Source organism: Macrobrachium rosenbergii, chromosome 55 (assembly GCF_040412425.1).
Source record: "Macrobrachium rosenbergii isolate ZJJX-2024 chromosome 55, ASM4041242v1, whole genome shotgun sequence".
NCBI lineage: Eukaryota > Metazoa > Arthropoda > Malacostraca > Decapoda > Palaemonidae > Macrobrachium > Macrobrachium rosenbergii.
Window position 1 is genome coordinate 51782967 of NC_089795.1, and position 12500 is coordinate 51795466.

The 12500-nt window shown below is 38.0% G+C and overlaps 1 protein-coding gene across 1 annotated transcript in view; it reads left to right on the forward strand.

Moving 5' to 3' along the window:
- Tmtc2 (Transmembrane O-mannosyltransferase targeting cadherins 2) overlaps positions 1–10705 on the forward strand; it is a 224099-nt gene extending 213394 nt beyond the window's left edge. Inside the window, exons 10-11 of the mRNA XM_067098514.1 lie at positions 4337–4515; positions 5632–10705. Of these exons, the coding sequence (XP_066954615.1) occupies positions 4337–4515; positions 5632–5808 (356 nt within the window). The 3' untranslated portion in view covers positions 5809–10705. The remainder of the gene's footprint in view (positions 1–4336; positions 4516–5631) is intronic.
- The last annotated feature ends 1795 nt before the right edge of the window (positions 10706–12500 follow it).

Genomic DNA, 12500 nt, shown 5'->3' on the forward strand with positions numbered 1-12500 from the left:
ATGGAATAGGACCGGACCACGTATGAGAGAAAGACAAAATCCCGTGGAAGGAGAAACAATAAAGTTGGTATTTGATGGCTATTAAACAGGGAAAAGATTAAATGAAAACGAGCGGAAATGGAGAATAATTGAATATATTATATATATATATATATATATATATATATATATATATATATATATATATATATATATATATATATATATATATATATATATATATATATTAAATCACATCAAAGACAGGTTAAACAAAGTGGTTTACAGAGTCAGTTTTGACTTAAAAGCCAAGAAAAGGTGATGAGGGAATTATGGGATTTAGCAACCTCATCGACAATTGTTCGTGATACGCATGATTAATTTTAATATAAATTCTCTCTCTCTCTCTCTCTCTCTCTCTCTCTCTCTCTCTCTCTCTCTCTCATGTGCGCGCCCGCGAGAGACAAAGCACTAAGTACTTTTGGGTGGCGGAGCTTTCCCGTTTCCCCCCGAGGCGCCGTATATTCAAATAGCATTAAAGGAAGGAACCTTCTCGATGGCCTTTGGGTCACGTAGAGTTTTTGGGAACTGGAAATTGGTGTAATTTGAAACAAATTTACCTCTTGGAATAGGAGCCCCATTATAAACCAATTTAGAACCTTCATATCACCGGGAGTGGAGAGACACCTTTTTCCTCCTCTCGTCCGGGGTCCCAGAACCTCCTCCTTCGGTTCCGGCTCCAAGATTCAGACGAGGACACTCACTCGGATCGTTATGGGAACAGTAAGCGACATTATTTCTGGGACTTGTGGGGATATGGAGGTGAGGGGGGGCCCCACCTGTGATATGTGAGAGGGGGGGAGGGGAGGGGATAGGTTGAGGGCTGTACAGTATAGTGTGTTTGTGACTTGTGGTAAGAGAAATAAGATGGGGGAAGGAGAGAAGTGGGAGAGGGGTGGGTGGGTGGGTGGGGGGATAGATATCAGTCCTCGAGTCCTCATCATCTTCTCTGAGAAATTGTCCTAAAGTTTAGGTAATTATAGACTGGTTTTGCCTCCTACCCACTGGGTCATGTGTTTAGATGTTTGCGTCTTTATTTCCCGTCTCTCTCTCTCTCTCTCTCTCTCTCTCTCTCTCTCTCTCGTTATGTATTTGAAATAAAGATAATTATTTCGTGTTAATACTCTTTCCACAATTTTCAAAATTAAATAATCGCTATCTGTCTATCTGTCTATCTATCTATCTATGAATCCATCTATCCATCTACACATATGCGTGTGTATATTAAATAACATAGACTTGCAAGACAATGGTCGTTCAAAACTATAAAACTTCATCTCACTCAAGAATGCATAACTATACGATTGTCATAAATAATAATGAAAAATAATTTCCAACTGCATGTAAAGAAAGTAACTAATAGTAAGACAACGATAACAATAATACCAGAGATAATAATAACAATAATAACAAAAATAACAGTAATGGAGAAACAGGAGCAGCCCGTCAAGGGGGCTCTCTGAAATGTCACGCCAGTGACCGATGTAAGAATCGCGTTCGTGGTTCGTAAATACGACGTCGCCGGCCCGTCAATACTTATAACAGATCTCTGTTGTTATAATTCTCCATAAATCAGAAGAGCACTATTGGAGTCGACAGTAATTTCATGCGGTAATGTTCAGACGCCTCCAAAATGGACAGCTGCTGTGGGCGCCTCCTTTTGCACAATCTTCTTGTGTTTTTTCATGCTCTCTCTCTCTCTCTCTCTCTCTCTCTCTCTCTCTTCTCTCTCTTCTCCTAAATGCATTTATGACTGTTTTGCACTCAAAGGGACTTTTGCAACACTTATTTTATATTCGCACATTGTTACTAATTTTTTCTTCCACTTTAATATGTCATTGCCGGATCAGTTTCTCAATCTGCCAGAAGGGATTTGATACCTGAACTGACATCATATTTTGTTCACACTCGCAGTTGGGCTAGACGACGGCTGGCTGAAGTATGGAGCCTATTACTTATAGACTATTGATGTTACCTGGTTAAGTAAATCTAGTCGAACATTTCATATTATGGGAATTTGCTCTGAAAATTCCAATGCATTTTGGATTTGTTCCACGTGATTTGGAGGAAATCTCTGGCCTTCTTAGGACCCATAACCGCTTGTACCTTGCTTTTAAGGTTTACACCTTTTCACCCATGTATTTTATCCTTGTAAAATTTTTTATTATAAGGGTTTGTCTTTTTTTTCTACAGTTGCCAGTGAGAAATTGTTTTGGTCATTCTGGTAACAAAGTAGATCCCAGGTAAAGATGTGTATTAAAATGTATCGTAAGTAACGTAGAAGTATCCAAGTATGCATACGCGAAAGGGTTACTAAGTACACATCCTTTGGCCCTCCCCTCCTTCACCTGTCACTCCCACCCCCAAGAAATATCCACCTTTTGACACACCCCTTCCCCCCCCCTCCTAGTCCCCAAACAAATCACCCCCTCCCTCTTCCCTCCTCTCGAAAGAAAATAAAGAAAAAATAAAAGAAAGAAACATCGGAATGTCACAGCCACTTGCCAATGTGGTTGACAACCGCATCATAAGAATAACAACTGAACTTGAGAGTTATAAATACAGAAGCCATGTTGCCGCCCCTTCATTATCGTCAAAGTCTTGATGAGTCGGGAGGAAATGTGGTGGGTCTCTCTCTCTCTCTCTCTCTCTCTCTCTCTCTCTCTCTCTCTCTCTCTCTCTCTCTCTCTCTTCAAGCTTTAACTTGTCGTGCATTCTCTCTTCTGAATTTTACATTAAATTTTGTATCCAGTTCGAAGACTTCTCTGGGCGGTTGAATTGTAGTTTATTTAATATTGTTTAGGTAATAATAATAATAATAATAATAATAATAATAATAATTAATAAATTACCTTATTCCAAATCAGCATGGCCTGACACAAGACGATAATAATAATTAAGTACTTAATAATAATAATAATAATAATAATAATAATAATAATAATAATAATAATAATAATAATAATAAATTATCTTATTCCAAATCAGCATGGCCTGATACAGGACGATAATAATAATAATAATAATAATAATAATAATAATAATAATAATAATAATAATAATAATAATAATAATTACCTTATTCCAAATCAGCATGGCCTGACACAGGACGATAATAATAATTAAGTACTTAATAATAATAATAATAATAATAATAATAATAATAATAATAATAATAATAATAATAATAATACTATCGCATTCCGACAAATGCAGGAAACATTCTGCATAAAACTTTTTGGAAAAGATCAAAAATGACTCCCTCCTTTTGTAGATGACGCTACAAAACGCAGCCATTTTGAATGACAACTGCAACATTTTTAACGTCATTTATATTCCCCTACAGCAGTCAGTCCGTGGTGGAGTTTTTATTAGCTTTTATTCGAGAAAATAAAAGAAATTGAAATCCGGGTATAAAATGGATCCCGAACAAGTATCCTTTTCTAAAAGAAAAATATTTCCCTGCCACTTTTTGTTCATGTAGACGGTTTTTTTTTTTTTGGTGGGGGTGAGAGGGGGCGGGGTCGCCAATTAGTCGTGTCCTTTAGATATGGGAACTAAATCTTAGGTCGACTCTCTCGGGAAGCTTTCTCTTGATTGAGCTCTAAGAAATGACAAAGGCTTAGAAAAAATATATTGTGTTTTTTGTTCTTAATAGCGTAGCTTTAATATACAAGATGTAGGATATAAGACTCTTGTCCTTTTTTTGTATGATGACATTAAGCCCTTTCGAGCCATTAGCCCCCGTTGCTCATTAATGTTTTGTTCAGGGGTGTGTGTGTGTGTGTGTGTGTGAGAGAGAGAGAGAGAGAGAGAGAGAGAGAGAGAGAGAGAGAGAGAGGGGAGGTTCTATCTTATTCAATATATTTCTTGATCAGACAATTACAAAATTTTTATAAAAACAGGGAACTTCTTTCCTCTACAAGTTGTTTGGTTTCTCTCTCTCTCTCTCTCTCTCTCTCTCTCTCTCTCTCTCTCTCTCTCTCTCTCTATATATATATATATATATATATATATATATATATATATATATATATATGTGTGTGTGTGTGTGTGTGTGTGTGTGTGTGTGTGAGAGAGAGAGAGAGAGAGAATGAATAAAAATAGGGGCCTTCTTTCCAATACAAGAAATATTTTGCGTTTCTCTCTCTCTCTCTCTCTCTCTCTCTCTCTCTCTCTCTCTCTCTCTCTCTCTCTCTCTCACACACACACACACACATGGAGAAAATCCTTGAAACCCACCAAATTGAAACCCTCGCATACTGAAGAGCCTTTTTCCATCCCTCCTCCTCCACAGGTCAGTTTCTTTCCGAGGTGGAGCGGCACGAGGACGCTGCTGATCACTATGTGAGGGCAGCCCAACTCGCTCCCTCGGAATACGAGATTATCTTCAACGCCGCCAACACTCTGCGGCAGGCAGGTCGGAATAAGCAGGCAGAGGAATACTACCGGTTGGCAGTCCACCTCCGACCTCAGGTAATACTCACCTCTTGAGTTTCAAGGCTGGATGAAGCCAGGTGGTTGCTTCGTGGTTTGATTTGTTTGCTGAATAACAACTAACAAGCAACAGTTGTTTAGGGATGCATTGTCAAACTACTGAGAAGAAAATAGTAAGGATATGATAAAACAATTTAATAACGCGCCTTTATTTTTTCACATGGTTTAGTCTCAACAGCTGTAATTTAACAAAAGGTCAGCAACTGGAAAAGTATAGTAATTTGACAAAAAAGTCAGCAGCTGGAAAAGTGTAGTAATTTGACAAAAGAGTCAGCAGCTGGAAAAGTATAGTAACTTGACAAAAGAGTCAGCAGCTGGAAAAGTATAGTAATTTGACAAAGGAGTCAGCAACTGGGAAAAAACAAAAACATGAATGAAACGGACATCTTACATTCATTTTTCAGTGTTTAGTCAGTATAGAAGTACCCACAATCTAAACAAATGAAATTTATTAGAAGAGTCAATAACTGGAAAAGTATATTGTCAGCAACTAGATAGCAAATAGTAACAAAATAAAACCAACAGTTGTCAATGTTTAGTCAGTACAGAAATAGCGACAATCTAAGCAAGTAGAATTTACAAGATAAATTAAATGTACATATCACATTGCGTTCTTTTAATAATGTTTGATTTACTTACAATTTGCCACCGTTTTTTTAAGGAAGTATCTTATTAAACTGCTGAAGCAACTGTCTGTTTCATAATGCGAAAATTACCATTTTGAAAGTAAAGAAAGAACCTGTTACACTCGTAAGTTTCATCTCAGTTGATTGTGTATTTGTGCAATTCTCTCTCTGTCTAACAGTTCTCTAATATTGCTAAAATAGTTGGATTTTATCTTTTGTTGATTTGTTGATTTTTGTTTGTATTTTTGTTTATATTAACCTACTTTCACTCCTTTTTGCTGATTTCCACTGTACTCATATATACAAACCTAATTTTTGAAATCTTGCTTTGCGAATTAAAGAAACTTTGGGTTTAGTTCATGATGTCAGGGGTCATAATAAAAACGATGATAATAGTGAGTGTAACATTAGTTATAAGTGTTGACCTTTTTGGTATTGGTAACATCAGGATGTTTTCCGTTTCTCCTAGGAGGCTACGTCACACATGAACCTTGGAGCCATGCTTCACGTTAACGGGAAGCTCTTGGAGGCCGAGTCGAGCTACCTGGAAGCCCTCCGGCTGAAGCCAGACGACTCGATAACCCGGACCAACCTGCAGAAGTTGAGGCACCTCTTAGCCAAGAAGGGCATCAGCCCGTCAAGATAGCAGCCCTCGGCTTCCCGAACAGAAGAAATAATCAAAAGAAAGCGTGTCCCAAGCATCTCGGCGCAAGCAGGTCACTGGGAAGCATCAGGTGATAAGGTAGATGGATCCTCGGGAGTATCTCTTCGCGGGCGAGAATGTGTTGTCAAGAGAAGGAAAGCGTGAAAGGCACTCAACATCTTGACCGGTCGACATCAAATTTTTTCTTTTTATTGCCTGACAACGAAGCTGGAGAGATACGAGTACTCAGAAAGGATTGGCCCAAGCCAGGTAGTCAGTCCTGCCATCCGTCTGTCTGTCAGGATCCAGACGCTGAAAGAAAAGTGAAGAAGATATGGTTATGGGGACAATTTGATTGACTCGTCAAAGGTTGTCGTTGTACTGGATAGGTATTTTTGGTGATAGTATAGAAAACAGCACACACCTTTCCTGAGTCAGCGTTATTGTGTCAAAACACCTAGTACAGTAGAAGATAAAATCTGGGCATTCACTATTCTGCAGTAAAAAATAAAATAATAGAAATGCGAGTGTTTCAGCTGATCTGCTACAGTTAATCCTGAATTCTTTGTATAGTGCCTGAATTGATCGAATTGGGAAATAGCAATCCTTGGTGGGTTAACGATCAAACATCTTTTGCAATCTCTGTGGCTACAACGTTCCTTGAGAAAAAGGATATGAATCAGGCTGTGATAATTGCAATTATACAGAATTACCTCAAAGGGTCATTAAGATTTCGTAGATGGGACCACGGTCTAAGAATGTCCCAAAAAATAATATCAGTTGTAAGAACATAACTTTCCATTGAGTACCCGAGACATAATATAAAGCCAAGTTTTTATTTTTTTTTTTTTTTATTCTGATGATCTGAAGGGCTAAAGAAATTCATGAATGACTTTAGCTTCGATACCTGTAAAGTTTTGCTGTTAATAAGGAACTTCATCAATTCACTGTTATGAATTTTCTTCCTGGATATTCCCAGTGCCTTAACATACCACAGTGCCAAATGTATACCAGATCAGGGAAAGTGCCAATTATTAAAACTCCCATATGATCAACTAGAAATGTAATAAACATTATATCAAACGGACGACAAAAATTAAGTGCCAAATTTTCCATAATCTCTGGTATATGAATATATGAAGTATTTAGTGTATAGTATCCATTCCAAACACAATTCGCCTTGAGAACTGAGCTCCAGCAAAGCGATCAGCAGTACATGTATATCATTTTGTGACTGAATTATCTAACAGTTTTCAAATCGCAAAACGTATGCTGCAATTGTTATCTAAGCCACAGTATAATAGGTACTTATACGGAAGAGCCTAAAAAATTTCGTTGAGCTTATGGGACATAAGGTATGACTCGACTTGAAATGGAAGATATTCATATATTTACCAATAAAGTTTTCATACCACGAATGACTCAGTACCAAGGTCGTTGAACAAGAGTCTCATGGGAAAAGAACACTGTACCCACTTCCCCCTCTCAAGATAAGTGAGCCCAGATCTATATTGGTATGTGCCCAGGAAGCGAAAGGTAAAGAAAATACCCTGAGGTATCTCGTTGACCCATGCATCTACATTCCAGTGAGAGTATTATGATAATATGAACTGTGATCAAAAAAGGTTGTGGTATCACGTTTCTGCAAAAGTCTCTGAAAGGCGAGAGAGAGAGAGAGGAAAAAAAAAAAATGAGTGCTGCCGCTGAACACCTCCACCCCAATACCACCCGCCTGCAGCACTTTATTTATAGTCGCTGGGGAGATTTTTTTTTTTTTTTTCTGTGAGTTTGAGTCGCTGTGATGAACGACTATTTGGATAAGAGAATCGCTGAATGAGGCGATTTATCCCAGCGACTCCATCCTGTGACGAGGTGTTACGTAAATCTTTATTATATAATTTTTTTTCCTTATTTCATTACAATTCTCTTCCCCTGGAATGGACGGGAGTAGGAGTTGCTACTCCGAGTAGGAGTGATGAGGAAAAATGTTGTGATCACCCAGCCAAAACATTTTTATAGCAATATTCAATTTTTTTCCTATGGATTTGTATAAAAGAAAAAAATATATTTAATATAAAAAAACAGGAGGTTGTTGACAGGATTCTCTTTTTAGCTTAATATTTTTTGTAAATATTTTCAACACAATTGTTTTTTGTTTCATTACATAAAATGAAATGAAAAATATCTCTGCTGCATCAACAGTAGTAGTCTTGGTCAATTAACAGTAATCAGTAATTACCACCAAATAATCACGATAGAGAAATAAACCAATGGATTTCATTTACGATTGTTTATAGTTGTTGTTGTTGTTTACACTTCCACGCTGGTCAAACGTATGGAAATTTATCAACGCCAACCACACTTTCAAACCGCAGTTATTATTCCCTTTTTTGTTGTAGTCATGAAAAAACCAATTTAATAAAGTGTATAGGTTATAATTTATCTGTATATGTGCAATATGGAATTTTTGTGATGCCCGGTGCTGGCGGTGTTCCGGTGTAACGATAGGAGAAGGAGGCCCCTAGACCGGAAGTGAGATTTAGGAGAGCGCTCGTGTGTGTGTGTACATAGAAGAATGAGCTCGTTGGCCGACGGCGCCAACTAGCGTACCAAGGAGTGAGAGTAAGACTTTCAGGGCTGGATTTGTGAGGGGAGTGATATCAGATGCCAGAGGACGGAGATTTCATGGAACCGAAGGAGAGACTCGTCCAGCGAAGTGCCAATGAAGACGTGGAACAGTGGAACAGACCCTAGGAAAGCCACTGAGGGAGGGAGGCAGCGTTCGAGAGCCGAGTAGCTGTGAGGCAAAATGGTTGCTCTAAGAAGCCGCAAGCGAGACCGAATAACGCAGGCGCAGACGCTGCTGGTGGCAGTTGTTGGTGGCCCTGACTCCTGCTGGGTCTTTCCTTAATTTCGCTGCCGAAAACCAGGATGTGTCTGCGTTTGCCTCATTTGGTCTTCAAGGGTTGAAGTTTTTCTATCTGCCTCTCTCTCTGTCTTTGAATCCTTCGTCTAGCTCAAAGTAATAATAATTAAAAAAGAAGTAAATGGTTACAGTGTCACTGATAAACATTGTGATGAAATGTTCTCTAATGCCTTGTAGATGTTATGCCAAAGACTACGTAAATATGTTTCTTAGGTTCGTAAGAATTGATGCCTCATATTAATTAAATAATAATTATAACCCCAATGGGGAAATGACAGAAAATCAAAAGTAGTGTGCCTTTGGGGCGCGATGGACCAACAACGCTTCTGGCGGTTGACGGGCGTGTTGTGTGATCTTACCTCCCAGCTTTATTTATTCCACTTACCGACTCAATCATTAGCTGTAGCGGAGCCTTGACCTTTGAGGATTTCTCGACATGTGACCTGCCCATCAATGGCGCTTCCTTCCGTCCCACAGCGCAACAGCAGCAGAGAAAAACGCCTGGTCTCGGAGCAATTGCGGCCGTGGGCCGCAGGCCACCGAAGAATTCGAATTGCGTGTGGCGCATCCTATATCAGTGCCCAGGCGGCAGCAGCAGCAGCAGCATCAGCCAGCCGATTTCTTGAAGCGAAATGGAGGAGGTTGCTGGCAGAACCTCCCTTTTTTTTTTATATTCAAAAGTCACCATCGAACGAAAATGAATTCTTAATTACACGGTCCGCAAAGACCGGTTGCTGTTGAAGTCCAAAAGCTAGAATGAAAAACAGATTTAAAAAATAAAAAAAAGGCCCACAGACCTTTTATCACCCTGACTCCAGAGTTCTGTAATGACAGTTGATCACGTGATGTGCCTTTTGCCGTGGCATGGCCATGGCCCATGGTGACGTCTCCAGGGTTGATCTGTGTATTGCTCCGGATGGGATTTTCCCCCTTATGGGAAGTCGTCGATGATTGGCTTGCCGTGATGTTACTTGAGGTCATTTGCTCAGCTTAGTCAACTGTTGAATTCAGTCCGCCTTGTTGGTCCATCACGCTCTTATGAGTTATTATTATTATTATTATTATTATTATTATTATTATTATTATTATTCATTTTTGTTTTTTTATCAATTCTTTTACTCCTTGGCTGTGTTGCTTCCTCTCTCTCTCTCTCTCTCTCTCTCTCTCTCTCTCTCTCTCTCTCTCTCTCTCTACTTAAAAATGATCGCGAGCTAAAATTCTTGCCTTTTTCATACATTGAATCAAATTTTTAAAGGAAATTATGTTCTGCATTATTATATAACATCGATAAGCATTTATAGCTGTTTCTACTCTTTAAAGATTTATGTCAGTATCAACAGTATTGCATGAGTGGTCTCAGAAAGTCGCTAAAAAATTATTCTGGGAGAAAGTCATCCCTATGCCTGCTCTCAAAACTAAGCTGGCATAAGGCTACCTTAATAAAAAAAAATAAATAACCACTGATTTTTTTTGTATCATTCCGGTTTGTAGTATTGAATAAAATGCGGACTCTGAAATACCTGTTGCGATTATCGTAACTGCCGAAATTGAGTGCTCGCCAGCACTTGCGAGCAGGAAGCATGCCTTTGAAAAAATTTTGATCGTCAGCCATGTTATGTATCTTTTCTTTCTTTCTTTCTTTCTTTCTTTCTTTCTTTCTTTCTTCTTCTTCTTCTTCTTCTTCTTCTTCTTCTTCTTCTTCTTTTTCCGCAGAATTATCGTCTTTCTAATGATTATTTATCAGTACTTACGGGAAATGTGCATGTGTTTTTCGTTAGCTTTTGTGATAGTGTCTGTTCTCAATTTTTTTTTATTTCGTGTCCAGTTTTTTTTCCTGACTTCTGCATTTATTGTTAGAATGACTCTTCTCTATAAAAAAGTATCCAGGTTTTTATGTGTATTTTTATTTTGTTTTCTTATTGTTCTGCGTTTTTGTTACTTCCTTTTTCAACAGGAAATAAAGACTTTGTTTTTAATGCTGGTGTTTTGTTATCCACCTCTCGAGAGAAAGTAAACTAAAGTTTTTAAATAATGCTTAAGGGAAGACTAAATATTAGCCTACTATAGTTACACCTTTTCCAAATCTCGTCCATTTTCTGTGACCATACCATGTTTCGCAAGTTAAATAGCCGTGATTCACTGCTTAGAACAGTACAGGAGTTTCACCTATAGCCAGAGCGTGATACCTCCAACCTTTGCACCACTTAACTGTATTTCTCGATGATGGTGCAGAAGTGAAATCAGTCATTTTGGTAATGTGTAACTTTTCAACCACTGGAAAAAATGGCAAGAATGAGCAAGTGTTATTTATATACCTTGCGTGTGTATGTCGTCAGCGATTAGAGTCTATGCGAGCCGTCACTGAGTTTACTATGGAGTATACTCTGTATGCTAAAGAGTCGAGGAGTATACTGCCTCAGACGACAATACACAGCCAGCTAAACAAAAGGACGTATTCGACTCAATTTAACATGAAGATGCAGTGGAGTGAAATGCAGACGAAACAGAAAGGTAAACGAACATAATTATGCATACATACGTACGTACATACACTTTTATGCATTAAATATATATATATATATATATATATATATATATATATATATATATATATATATATATATATATATATATATATATATATATATATATATATATATATATATATATATATATATATGTATGCGTGCGCGTGAGTAATTGTAATCGTAATTATACTGTAATTACCACGATGCCCTCTTAACTTCTTGATTTATTCACAGTTTTTACCCACGCTTGTCACCACAAATCCTTAAAGATTACAATGACAAACCCCCACCCCCCAAAAAAAAGGATGTCCATAACATGATTCGAACCCATATTCGATATATCAGAACCAGGTCACGTTAACCCGCCTTTGTGATATGTACATTTTACATGGGTATTGCGTATATATATTTGTATATACCCTGTATGAGACAATAATTGCTAAATTATGGAAAGCAGTGTACCACGATCATACTTGAACATCAGGAATTTAGAAATAACTTAAATATATTGTTACTGATAGGCGTTAATAACAACTTTCTATATGAATAAAATTAACGAATGTTATTACGAGCAAATATCGCCAGGTAATTAAAAGTTTCACCTAAATTAAGAAAACTGAAGGCAGCTCAACCAAGCAACGTGGATTCATTCATTATATGCTACAATTCATTCACCTTACTTTTACGGTTGCCCTATGAGCAAGAGCCCGTGCTGGCACAAAGCCGGGTTAATCGACGGACAAGAACGGTTAAACTGCCACTCACGGTCTGACCTGAACTTCAAAACAGCCTCGTCCAGTAATCACACCCCAGTCTACGTCTGGTGTTAATCGTGTGTAGTTGCTTTTCCAGTATGGATGTGAAAATAGAGATTACTTCTTCATACGCGACATATTATCTTTAATCTGTTCAACATTATTCTGGGGAATCAAAAAATATCGTGTTCGAACTGTTCGCAAACAAACGACAGAGAGAATCTCCCCCACTGCAGCACTGAACCGGTGAATTCATTCGCTCGTATAGAAAGCAAACATCACTCCATAGGATTTACGAGTCATTATCTACTGAGCCAAGGTTAAATCACGGGTAAGCTGATTGTTTTTAGAATGTTCTGAAATCGCTTTTAATGTTTTCTAAGATGGCGTACATATCCCCATGCGCTCACGATTCTTGATAGAAATGCGAGTTGCAGTGTCATTTTAATAAATAGTATTTAGAGTTTCGAAGTTCTGAAAGAACGA